The sequence below is a fragment of the Strix aluco genome, chromosome 5 (genome assembly GCF_031877795.1).
Source record: "Strix aluco isolate bStrAlu1 chromosome 5, bStrAlu1.hap1, whole genome shotgun sequence".
NCBI lineage: Eukaryota > Metazoa > Chordata > Aves > Strigiformes > Strigidae > Strix > Strix aluco.
In genome coordinates this window covers 16,750,745-16,763,066 of record NC_133935.1, presented here as the reverse complement: position 1 = coordinate 16,763,066, position 12,322 = coordinate 16,750,745, and the positions used below count along the sequence as shown (strand labels likewise).

Genomic DNA, 12,322 nt, shown 5'->3' with positions numbered 1-12,322 from the left:
TAGAATTCTGTATATCTTTAATTTTTTTTAACAGATAGTTTTATTTCCTTCTAGCCTCCTTGTATCCCCCCATCTAAGTGTGTTTAGAACACATGTAAAGGTAAAACTTAATGCCTCTATTTCCAGTTATTATACCAAGGCATCCTGCTCTTAAAGCATCATCAGTGGAAGAAGCAGCTGGTAGGCTGATCTGTCTCATGTTGAGGGGCATGTGGGTTGCAAAGACTTTCCATATTGGTTGTTTTGGAAGACTTAAAATGGAGTTTGGTACTTTCCAGATTGCTCTGCTTTGTTCTGGTTGTTGTAGTGGAATTTGGCCAAAAGGACTGCTTGTCCAAAAGGACAGCTAGAAACCTATTCCAACCAGATCATTCCAGGCAGAAATGATTTTAACTGCCTGCTGAAGAAACCATAGGGGTTTTTTAAGCTGATTCTCTGTCTTTTTTTTTTTCTCCTCCAGACACAGGTGCAAGGCCAGTCAGCCTCAAGCAGTGCATCGGTGCCATCCCAGCCTACCCAACATACTCAGCAGGTGAGATCACAGTTTCTAAACCCAGGACTAAAATACTTTTAACAATAGGATTTTGATGACTCTTTAAGAGTATCTGTCCCCCTTTAACCCATAGTTTTGGACAAAAGCAAAGGAATCCTCTGGTTCTTACCCAGTGTAACATGCAATGAAATTAACTTCACTGACTTTCTGAAATTTATTTTTAGAATCATGTTAATGCTTTTTTCATGTGTCTGTCATCCCCAACTTCCACCTGAGCTTGCAGTGGCAGCCCCATTTAAGGGGAGGCATGTCAGGATTTGCAAGTTAGACTGTTTAGAGAGGTGGATTTCATTCTCATTATTTCTTCTAACTGGAAATACTATCTTCTGCAACAATCTCTTCTCTTAACTGCCTTTTTTTCCTTTATAGCATCTTAATTCTTGTTTTCACAGGTAAAATAATAATTCTGTTGCAAGATTTGGTGTTGATAAAGGAGTTGTATTAATAATGCTAATAAGTAATTGCTAAAGCTTAATTGACAGCATATTCAGAAGAACCACCGATGTCACTTAGGAGGGAGTAAAAAGTACATTTAAATAGGATATGCTTAAAAAACTTCTGTGGGGGGAAAAATAGCTTCTGCCTCTTTTCCCTACTACAGAATGCACAGCAGCCAGCCTCTTCCCAACAGCCTGGACAATACCAGCTGCAGCAGCCATCAGTTTCTGCTGGCGCTACTCCCACTCAAACTGTCTCTCAAACTCAAACTTCACAGATTATGCCAATGCCTCAGGCAGCAGCTGGGACACAGGTAAACAAATTCTTCTTTCTAGCAGAAGATGTTTTTCTTCTTCACAGCTGGCAAATTCAACATGCTGCTCCTTTCACTTTTGTCATCTTTTCTAATGGTTCCAAAACATTCATCCAGAAAATAGTATTCTTAGTGTACTACAACTGTCAATTTTGTTGGAAAATGTGTTGGAAACCCTTTCTTTCACACGTGGCAGTCGTGAGTAATTTGAGGGAGGGATAGCACTTCCATGCACAAAGATCTTTAAAATGTCAAAAGTATCATGAGGCATACTGATGAATGGTATATTATGAATGGATTTTGAGGAACTTGTAATTTCTCTGCTTCCCATATAATGTCTATCTTCTGCACCGTTATGTGTGTAAAACATATTCACTTATTTGGGTAGTGAACCATAAGGACTGCCTTCTCCACTCTGTCATCTTTCTTAATCAGCTCTTCTCCTTTACTCCCTGGTCAAGAAGCTTCTGTTACTGAATATTACTTCATTTTGGCTCATATCTCTATCTTGAACATGTGAGCCTTGATTTTGTTTTTTAAAATTGTTGTTTTGTTGCTTGTTCATCTAAACTGCCTTCCCAGTTGCATCGTTCGCTGGCTTTAATTGACATATACCCTGCCATTCTCTGAATGCTGGCACAGTGGCTTCTCATTCTCCATCGCTTTAGTCCCCAAACCCAAAGCTGACAGATTTGTTGAAAGATTTGCACTTCTTTCCTGTAAGAAGGCAGGCTTGGCTCTGGGGACAGAGTTGAGGGGAATTCGATTCTGTTTATGCACAAGTCAGTGCTTCAGGGTATTCAAATGTTGCTCTTTCACCCTCTGTGGGTGTCTGTTTCAAGAGCCTGTTGAGTTCTTCAAGGGAAGTGTTGCGAAGTGAGGACCTTTTGGAACTCCAGCCAACTTCCCAGCCACTCTGCCAGCTGTGCTTCCCCACCCACTTTAACAGAGTGCTGTAACTTGAATAACTCTCTTTGACTAATGTGTAAAAACTCTGCTTTCTGCAACCCTGCTTTAAAAAAAAAAATCTATCTCTATTTTCTTTACCTCCCCAGCTTCCTGTTTCCCAACCAGTGTCGATCATCCAAGGCGAGCCTCAATTACCTGTTGCAGCACCTTCTCTCCCTCAGCCTTCAGTTGCCCCATCAGTCCCCATTGGCTCTCATTTTCTACCCGTGGGACAGCCCTTGCCAACTTCCATGGTTCCCCAGTTCTCAGTCTCTCAGTTGCCCATAGCAGCTCCTCATGTGTCAGTGGCTCAGCCAGGTTTCCAGTCGCTGCCCGTTTCAATGGCAGCTGGCATGAATCAGCCATTGCTCACACTGGCAACATCTGCTGCGGCAACCGCTGTCCCTGTAGGATCAACTCTTGGTCCTAGCCAGCTTCCCACTCTGATGCAGCCTGTGGCTCAGTTGCCCAGCCAGGTTCTCCCACAGCTCCTGCAGCCGGCTGTCCAGTCCGTGGGGTTGCCAGTCAGCATTGGACAAGCTGCTGAAGCTTCACTTCCTGCTGGAGATGCTCTTTACCAGGTATTGTTGCAAGCCAGCAGAGCTCTTCTCCACATTTTTACCTGTTCCTCTAAAGTACCAGATCTGAACTGTGTGCCCTGGCCAACCCACTTCTCATAAGAGAGCCATTAAGCCACCAAGGTGAATTCTGTTGTGTGGTAAAGGACCATTTTAAGGAGGGGGAAAAAAGAAAGTCCTTGGACACCCTGGTGTTTTGAGCTTTTTGTATTTGGCAATGGAATTTGTCTAAAATGACAGAATTATAGTGCAGGACTTTTTTCAACCACTGTGTGAAAGAGGACAGCTATATATCCAAGAGATCTGTCAATGGTGGTGATGGTGGGGGGGAAGTAATTTTAAAAATGGGAGATATGTGTTGGAAAGAAAATCAATGGCAGCATATTCAGCAATGTCAGTATTTCATTCCAAGTCTGGGGAGGGGTGGGAAATGGATTTTCTAGAAATAAGACAGCATGGATCTTGAACATGACGTAAGTACCTGATGCTAGTCATGAAATGTTGGACTGGTGGGCATGGGCTGCTTCGGCTACTTTGTGTGATCACGGTAAAAATGGCAATCTGAATAGTGACAAAAACAGTGACTCAGCATATGACTGTTCTTCTAGAACAAAAATTGTATAGATGTAGAAATACCTGCACTGGGATTATAAGGGGTGCTGTAGAACAGCAACAGTGTGTAGGAACGTTCCGTGGTTCCCGGGTCAGCTTATCATGAGAGGACGGGAAAAACACAAGAGCATTTTTGCTATTACTGTCAAGAATCAGCAGCAGTTGCATAACATCACCTCAACAGTAGTTGTTCAGCCTGAAAATTCTTCAAACTCATTTCAAGTCTCAGACCTTAAAATATTAAGCCAACTAGGCAACTGTGAGAGTTGGGAGATGAAGATTGTTTTGCTTAAGACTTGGAACTTTGGGAATTTGCTTGTTCAAGCATGGTGTCTTGCAAGCTGAGTTTTGGCTATGTGAGCAGTTTGCGTCTCTGGGAAGATTTTGGGAGTGCTTGAACGAGTACAGAAGGTTGGAACATGCCCCTGAAACTGATACTTTTTTTTTTAATTTTGGTTTCCTAATTAGCTCTGACATTCACTGACTTGGCGCTCTCATTTCTATTACAGGGCTTCCCATCTCGGCTGCCGCCTCAGTACCCAGGGGACTCGAATGTTGCACCTTCCTCTGCTGTGGCCTCTGTTAGCATTCCTTCTGCCGTGCTGTCCCCTCCCTTACCCACAGATGCAATGGCTCAGCCGGGCTATCTTGCTCCTGTTGTGCAGCCGTATGTGGAGCAGAATGTTTTAGTTCCCATGGGCAGCCTAGGAGGACAGGTTCAAGTGCCCCAGCCTACAGTGAGTTTAGCTCAACAGGCCTCATCTGCCTCCTCGCAGCAAGCAGTTTTGGAGGTAAATATGTTGAATATAACCTAACAATACATTTAGGGTGTTTGAATTGTGCAACAGTATGTCTGTGGGGAACTAATCCCTTCCATGCTTGTCTTCAGTTGGAAATTAATATTTCAAATGACCTTTTTCTTACAGCAGAATGTCATGCCAATGTGGGGACCTTGTTGTCACTGGCTGTTCTGTTGGGAAGTGAGTGTGCGTCCTGCAGGCAAAATCCTGTTAACACTTCACTTCTTGCTAGTACTGTAGAACATTTTTGCCGTATCAAAGACAAACTGCAACTGATAGCCTTTCAGAATCTCGTTATGCCTATTCCCTGCAGCATTCTTGCTAGGGAGAATTTGAATTGTCTTTGTGTTCTGCATTGGCTTGCCTTTTGCACATTCTGTTAGTAAGACTGTGGCTGCATGGCAAACTGTAGTGACACGTAGCAGTAGAAAGGATGGCTGATTCCCTCTCCCCACCCTCCCCAGATGATCATTTGCTTCACTGCAGTTTGCTCTAGAATCTTTTGTAAATTAGAGCTGTCTAGATGCCAGCTGTTTGAAGTTCTAAAACGGGAGTGCTTTTAGCTTTACAACTGATTTGGGATAAAACATTGAAGACTACTGGGTTACTTGAAAAGGAATGGTATTCTTTGGGGGGGTTCTTGATGTAGATTTCTATCCATAGGGCACTCCGGGAGTCTCACAGACTGCTCCTTCAGAAACTCTTCCAGCAACGCAGCCTGCTCAGTCTACCCCTTTGGCTTCCTCTATGGATAGGTAAGCGTTGTGTGCTTTTCACCAAACTGAATTTCAATTTCATGTGTTAGATTATTCTTCCCTGGGTGATCTTTAGGTGTCTTTTTTTCACCATGAGTGTGTTCTTGAGGATGTGAGGAAATAAACTTCCTAGAAGAAAAACAGGTTTATGACAGGTGGAGTAAGTTTTGGTTTCCAGCAGGATATGGAGGGAGTAAATAGGATTGTGTATAGTAATTTCACTTCTAATCCTTTTTTATTTGTTAGTTAAATGTATCATAAGGGATGTTTTTCTGTCCTTTTGGCACTTAAACAGAATTCAAACTCCAAATAAGTTGAAAACATATTTAGAAAATGTATTTGTACAACTCCGCTTGCAGGAGATATGTAGCTAAATAATTACTATTAGAATTGCTAATCAAAGCAAACATAAGTGTTGACAGGACTCTTCTCCCCCCTACCCTGTGATTAACAGACATCTACTGCTATCCGGAAGAAAATACCATCTCGTAGGGCAAACTGTATTGTTGTAGTTATGGAGTGCATGGACACTAATGTAAAGTTGCTTTTTTTAGTGCGCATTCTGATGTTGCTTCAGGATTGAGTGATGGCAACGAGAATGTTCCAGCTTCTAGTGGCAGGCACGAAGGGAGGGCTACTAAGCGTCATATGCGGAGGTCTGTCCGCAGTCGCTCTCGCCATGAGAAGACTGCTAGGCCAAAACTGAGAATTCTAAATGTGAGTATTTTTATTTTAGTGGCAGTTTGGTAGTGATGATACCTTTTTCGAGCTTCAAAAAGTTTCTTTTGAGGAATGCATGTCTTCTGCCGTCTTGTTCCCTGTGAGCACTCAAGCTATCCAGTGTACTGACTTCTGGAGTCAGTGTTCCTAATGTCATCTATTAAGAGCTTTTTGGAACATTAGATATGGCAAATGGGTTTGCTTAGCCACCAGTGATTCCACAGACTATTCCAGAATATTTGATGTATCCTCAGAAAAAAATGGTGCTGTACATGGCACCACTTTAGACTGGAAAGAGAGAATGTGTTTGTATTAGACCAGTACCATTGGTTTGTCTCAGCTTTAAAGCACAACTTTTAGATTCTCATGCTTTTTGTTTGAACTATTGTTTTATTTGCTGTAGGTTTCAAATAAAGGTGATCGGGTAGTGGAATGCCAGCTAGAGACACACAATCGGAAAATGGTTACTTTCAAATTTGATTTGGATGGTGACAACCCTGAGGAAATAGCGTCAATTATGGTAAGATATGTTTTAGAGATGAAGAATTGAATGCAGTCTTAATCACAGTAGTTATATAAGCAATCTTAATTTCTCATTTGTGTTTCAGAATTGTTCTTCCGTGTAGCATGGCATATGCTCACCTTATTGGTACACAAGCATAACTAGAAACTCTGGGCACAGCGGTATGCCAAATTGACAGTTAATGTTGTGTGCTCAGTTCACGTGAAAATTTGCATCAGTTTTTACCTTAGAAATGTGGTTTTATCAAGTAAATCTGTGTTTTTTGCAATCTAATTTGTTGAAAAACTGCAAACAACTTTCTGTAAATGCCAGGTTAAAAAAGTTCTGTTTGCTTTTCTAAGAGCAACCATTGCTAGATCTTTAAAATTTATGCTTAAGCTTTGAGTTTTTTGCCACTGTTCTCAACTGAAATGGCAAGATTCTGCCCTTAAAGTAAGGAATGTGAATCACTTTCTAGTTTCTGAAAGTCAGTAATGACTGATGCTGCTTTTGACTTTCTCAAAGGAAAAAACCTCTCCATTCAATTTAGAATGGTCAAGCATAGGAAAGAACTTGCCCTGCAGAGGTGTGTTTAAATGAGTACTGTGTAGCATGGAATAGAAACACCCCACCATTATTTTTTTTTTTTAAATTTAAGCTTGTATTCTTGGGCTGATACAATCTGAATGAGACTGAGACTGTTTTAGTATTACTGAAGTGAGGGGGATGACAGAAAGCTGTATCTTTTGCCAGCTTCCTGGATACCTGTGCAGTGTTCATCTTTTAGCTTAGAGAGCTGGCAGAATCATAGGTGGTGTGCTGGGTTCGTACTTGTCAAAAAGGAAGCAAATCAGTGACATGGGAGAAATGATCTCTTTGCCACTAACGGCTTTCCAAGAAAGAGGAAGAGGTTGATTCTTGCTGTGTACATGTATTGGCAGTGTAACCAAGTCAATAACATCAAGTCAAGTGTTAAGGAATAGGGAGAGAATACACAGATTTTGCCTCAAAGCTGAAGTGATCCTATGGAGGTATAAGCGTTATGGTTGATTTAAAAAAACAGACCAAACAAAAAACAACACACACCTGCCACAAACAACAAAACCCACAAATATGAGAAGATGAGTAGAAGCAAAATACATGAACTGTGCATCTAAAATGCAGTCACATAGTTAAAAGTGTGCAACCTAATTTAGACAACTGAATATGGAATTTTGTGCTCATTGGTTTCTTGTTGAATATTGAGGAAACTTTTGATTGTAAGACTTTCTGGTTTCCTTTTAATAAGGATACTATAAGGTATACCCCATATATGTATCTGTCATTGCTCAAATTAAAGCACTGAAGGTTTCTTTAGCAAGTATTCTGCATTGCAAAGGCTGATAGAAGCACATCATTCTTTCTTTTTAATGAACGAGTAACACTAAAAGTAAATTATGGTTATTGTTTTGAAATAATTGGTGGAAAATTATTGTTGCTTTGTTCTCTTTACAGGTGCAGAATGAGTTTATTTTAGCAACCGAGAGAGACTCATTTGTAGAACAGGTACGAGAGATTATTGAGAAAGCAGATGAAATGCTAAGTGAAGATGTAAGTGTGGAGCCAGAAGGTGATCAGGGTTTGGAGAGTATGCAGACAAAAGATGATGGCTTCTTTCCAGGGTCACAGGTATGTAAAGGACAGATTGCCTTAGATATTTGTGTTTTCCATTTTGGGTGGTATGGTTTTGTGATTAGAGCTAGCTAGAAACTGAAACTTTCTTTCATGAGAAATGTCAAAGCTTGATAATTAAATGAAAAGACAAGCAGAGGAAGTTCCATATCATCTTGCTTTTTGACGTGTTCTTCTAACACTTCTGAAGCTGCTGAATCTCCTAAACAGTCCACTAAACAGATAATCTTAAATGATGAGGCTTCTTGGATTTGAGGTTATTGTGAGGTAGGACAGTAAAACCCCCAGCCCTGTGCTGCTCACTAAACACTGAGATCCTGGACTCAGGCTCTCTGCTCAGTGAGAGCTACTAAGAGATTGAATGACTTGGTTAGGAAACACAGGTTTTGAAACTAGTTGCTGGGAATAAGGAGGAGTGACATTTCCTGAATCTCTGCCTAATTTCCACCCAGAATGAGTTTGAAACATCCATTTATCTGCAGAATGTTTAAGGAAATCAGTTGGACTGCCTGTTAACAAAAGAGTGTTTACATCAATTTGTTATATTGATGGTCACTAAGCTGAGAAGCTCTAAAAGCACTGTAGCTGACATTTATCTGGGCAGAATTCAACTAGTTTGGTGATGGTGCTTGGGTCCAAGGTACTGCTTACCTTAAATGCCCACACTTCAGTAAGCTAGCATTTTAAGAACTATCTTGTGGGTTTCTGTTTCAGAATAGAACTTTAAATTTTATCTTACTTTACAGAAATTAGAGTTCAAACAGCCAGATCCTACATCTTCCATGCCACAAAGAATAGGTAAGTCTTTTGTGATTTTTTCAACAGTTACCCTTTTCTGTTTCAGCGGATGGGTGCAGCCAAGTTTTTATTTTGTATGATGGAGTGCACATTCCATATTGCAGGTTATGTATTTAGTTGCAACCATATATCACTAAACATGTAACTTCTTTCTGTTTAGGGGTTCCTCCTAGCTCCTTTACCCAGGTTGTCCATTCTGCAGGAAGACGGTTTATTGTCAGCCCTGTCCCTGAGAGTCGGTTAAAAGAACAGGGCTTTTTCACATCTGCTGTTCCTGGAGGAAAAGAAACTCCAGATATAGGTAAGTTATCTAAATTCTTAAAATCTGATGGCTAGGACATGTTCATCAGAACTGGGAAGTTAACTAAACTGTTCCTAAAGACCTCTTAAAGTACTTAAGGAAGTAAGGAACTGTCTGTGCTGGTAAGAAGTGAGTATCATTTGGGTGATACTATGCACAATTCTCAGAGGGGAAAAAAAAAAGCTGATGGGCTGTCTGCAAGACTCTGAAACCTTAATTCTGTATTTTAATGTAAGCCTGGATGTAATTTTTTTATTATGCAGAGGGGTAAATGTGATCTTAGTCTAGCAATAGACAGTAATACCGTAATGAACTTTTCTAGGTTGACTGACATTTTTCTGTTCTTCCAGTTGCTGCATCTCCACTACATGGTCCTGGAATGAATCTCTCCCACTCAGCATCATCACTGAGCTTGCAACAAGCTTTCTCTGAGATGGGGCATGCTCAAATGACAGAAGGACCTAGTACAGCTCCTCCAGTGTTTAATCAAACAATTCCACCATTTCCACCTGCACTTTCTACTATGGCGGGCAGTGGTGCACCTCCCGCATCTTTGGCTGCTTCTTCAGTATCTGTTCCCTCCAGCACAGGTGTTTCTCTTCCAGGATCTGTTACTTTGCCTTCAGAAAGTGCAGCTGTTGGAGTTGCACCAAGCACAAGCGTGCCAAGCTCTATTTCTCCACCTCCAGCCTCACAATCTGGACAGCCATCGACTGGTGTCGCTTCCAGTGTGAGCGCCCCTGCTTCTTTCTCCTTACCCACCACATCCCAGCCTGCTCAACCAGTAACTGGAGACATTGCCCCCAGTATCAGCACACCGTCGTCTTTGGCACTGCCATCTACCCAGGTTCCTGGTGTCGCTGGTCTTGGTGTTGTTGCACCAGCTGTGACATCGCAGTCTACTCCTCAGATTGGAAGTAGTATGGCAGCACCACAGACATCTCTTGCCCTGTCTCTGGCTCAGAATGTGGCTTTGCAGCTTCCTCAGCTTAGTAGCAGTGGCTCTGTCTCCAATCTGGCAGAAACAGTAGTTGTAAGTGCTCCACAGTCACTACCTGAGAGTGGGCAGTCTATGGATAAATCACAGCTCTGCAGTGCAGCTGGCTTATCTCTTCCAATCTCTGCATCTTTATCATCCTCAGTAGCAACAAGCATATGTGGTTCAGTTACTCAGCCAGTGATACACCCCTTACTTGTCCCATCAGGAATTACATCAACACCTGTCCTACCCCAGATTCCAGGTGCAACACCCATGTTGCCCCAGGTTCCCTTACCTGGTGTCTTACCACAACCAGTCACTAACCTGCCTGCAGTACAGCAAACTTTGATACACAGCCAGCCTCAGCCAGCTCCGTTACCCAATCAGCCTCATACTCACTGTCTGGAGGCTGATGCTGATGCTCAGTCTAAAGCTCCTGGTATTGATGATATAAAGACCTTAGAAGAAAAACTACGGTCTCTCTTCAGTGAGCATGGTAACGTGGGAACAGCACATCCATCAGTATCTCTGGAGACATCGTTGGTAATGGAAACTACAGTTATTCCTGGGGTACCAACCACTGTTGTTGCACCAACTAAACCCCTGACATCCATTAGCACTTGTATACCTCCGAGCAGTTTGCCTCTTGGACCAACTGGCTTGCCAGTGCTGACACCAGTTGCCACTCCTGGGCAAGTGATCACCCCAGTCAGCTATATTTCGGCATCGAGCAGCATTGCAACAGCAGTAGTGAAACCAGGGACCTCTCCTTCAAAGCCCCCTCTTAGCAGGGTACCGGTAAGAAATGCAACATTTGTGTGAATATTCAAGTATTGTAGGAAACAGCTGCCTTGAGCAGAATCCTTTTTATGAAGCAAAATACTTATTCAGGCAGAGGTGTCTTCATTTAATATAATATTGAAAGTTTCATGCTCTGGTTGTTTTTATGTGTCCCAAGAGGTGTTTTATTTTGTCTGTATTGGGGAAAAAAAGTCCAATTCTATCCCGTGCCTCTGAGAGAGCTCTCTAGTGTCACTGTTAATTTTTCCTACTCCTAAACTACAAAGAGTGAGGCAACTGTGGTTTGTTTTTTTGTGGGGTTTTGGTGTTGTTTTTTCAAATAGAATTTGGAAGGCTTGTTTTAAATAGCTTTTTATTTTGTACATGATCATGAGAATGAGACAGGGTGGTTGCATGTTTCACAAAGTAGTCAGGATAGCTTAGCTTTGCTTCTTAGCATCAGCCTGTTCCTTGACGGCAAGAGTGAACCTGACTGAAAGTTTGTAATTTTTTTAAAAAAAAAAAATCGTCTGCTGCTTATGGGGTGCCTTGGATATGCTTTCCTTCCAAATGTCAGATTTGTGAAAGCAGAATTTCGAGAAGTTTCAAAGATATCTTAAAACAAATTTTTTTGTTCACTTACTGAATTGTGTTCTTCAAACCCTTTCATACAGAGATAGTAATGACTTATAGTAAAAACTTGAGATGTGTTGTGGATGTTGCTACCTGCTCGCTAACCAGATGTATCAATATGTGAAATCAGACTACCTATTTTCTTTTAAATGGCTCCCTGTGTTGGGAGACAGTGCATTTCAGTATTTTTAAGCTATTGGTAGCCCTTCCCTTTTCAAAGTTAAATAAGTTGAAGAAACTTTCAGGTGTTTAACAAGCCAAATATCTTAATACTCACTTCTTTTTGTTTCTGTAATGTTCTTTTCCACTCACCAACACTTTGTGTTGGCCTTTAGCCAGCCTTGCTGTTAACCAGTTTCAGGCCATTAAAATTGAGCTAATGCTCCTAGCATCTCCACTCATTAGTAGTCTTTCCCTTTTACTCTTTGTATTCAAACAAAGTAGAAAATTTTTGCCATGGAGGAGCAGGAATATGTGCTAAGGAAGTTGGGAAGGAAATCTGGACACAGAGGCATTAATTTATATTGAAATGAAGTTGAGAATTAGAAAAGAAAGATCAGAAAATAATAAATTGGTATTGGTTCAGGAACAGTTGGAGCAGTTAGAAACCTGCTAATTGCAAACCTGTAATTGCAAAGGATTGGATTAAATGTGTTAAATGTTTGGGGTTTTTGATTGTCAGTTGTGGAAAAACTACCTCCTCTCTGAAGTTTCCACTTATAAATTAGTTTGGTTTTCTTCAAAGTTTAATTTTAGTTTCACTTTCTGTGTTGGTTTTGAGCTTTTAGTTTTCTGGGTTTTACTAAACTCTGCGCGTTTGCATTTTATTTTGTTTATGGCCAACCTGTTAACCTGGGCAGTTAAATGTGTTTAGACTTGTCATGTGAATTTATTTAAAGTATGTTTTGCCTCTTAGTTATAAACTAAATGATTAACTTACC

General features: G+C 41.2%; 1 protein-coding gene across 12 annotated transcripts in view; it reads left to right on the top strand.

Moving 5' to 3' along the window:
- WNK1 (WNK lysine deficient protein kinase 1) overlaps positions 1-12,322 on the top strand; it is a 105,364-nt gene that overhangs the window by 70,726 nt on the left and 22,316 nt on the right. For 9 of the 12 annotated variants that reach the window (XM_074826157.1, XM_074826156.1, XM_074826152.1 and 6 more), the window contains 12 exons: positions 461-532; positions 1,155-1,304; positions 2,360-2,833; positions 3,952-4,233; positions 4,369-4,422; positions 4,906-4,997; positions 5,552-5,714; positions 6,121-6,237; positions 7,714-7,887; positions 8,637-8,688; positions 8,849-8,989; positions 9,340-10,766. In XM_074826157.1, the coding sequence (XP_074682258.1) occupies positions 461-532; positions 1,155-1,304; positions 2,360-2,833; positions 3,952-4,233; positions 4,369-4,422; positions 4,906-4,997; positions 5,552-5,714; positions 6,121-6,237; positions 7,714-7,887; positions 8,637-8,688; positions 8,849-8,989; positions 9,340-10,766 (3,198 nt within the window). The remainder of the gene's footprint in view (positions 1-460; positions 533-1,154; positions 1,305-2,359; positions 2,834-3,951; positions 4,234-4,368; positions 4,423-4,905; positions 4,998-5,551; positions 5,715-6,120; positions 6,238-7,713; positions 7,888-8,636; positions 8,689-8,848; positions 8,990-9,339; positions 10,767-12,322) is intronic. The other 3 variants (XM_074826150.1, XM_074826154.1, XM_074826160.1) reach the window with 2 other exon arrangements.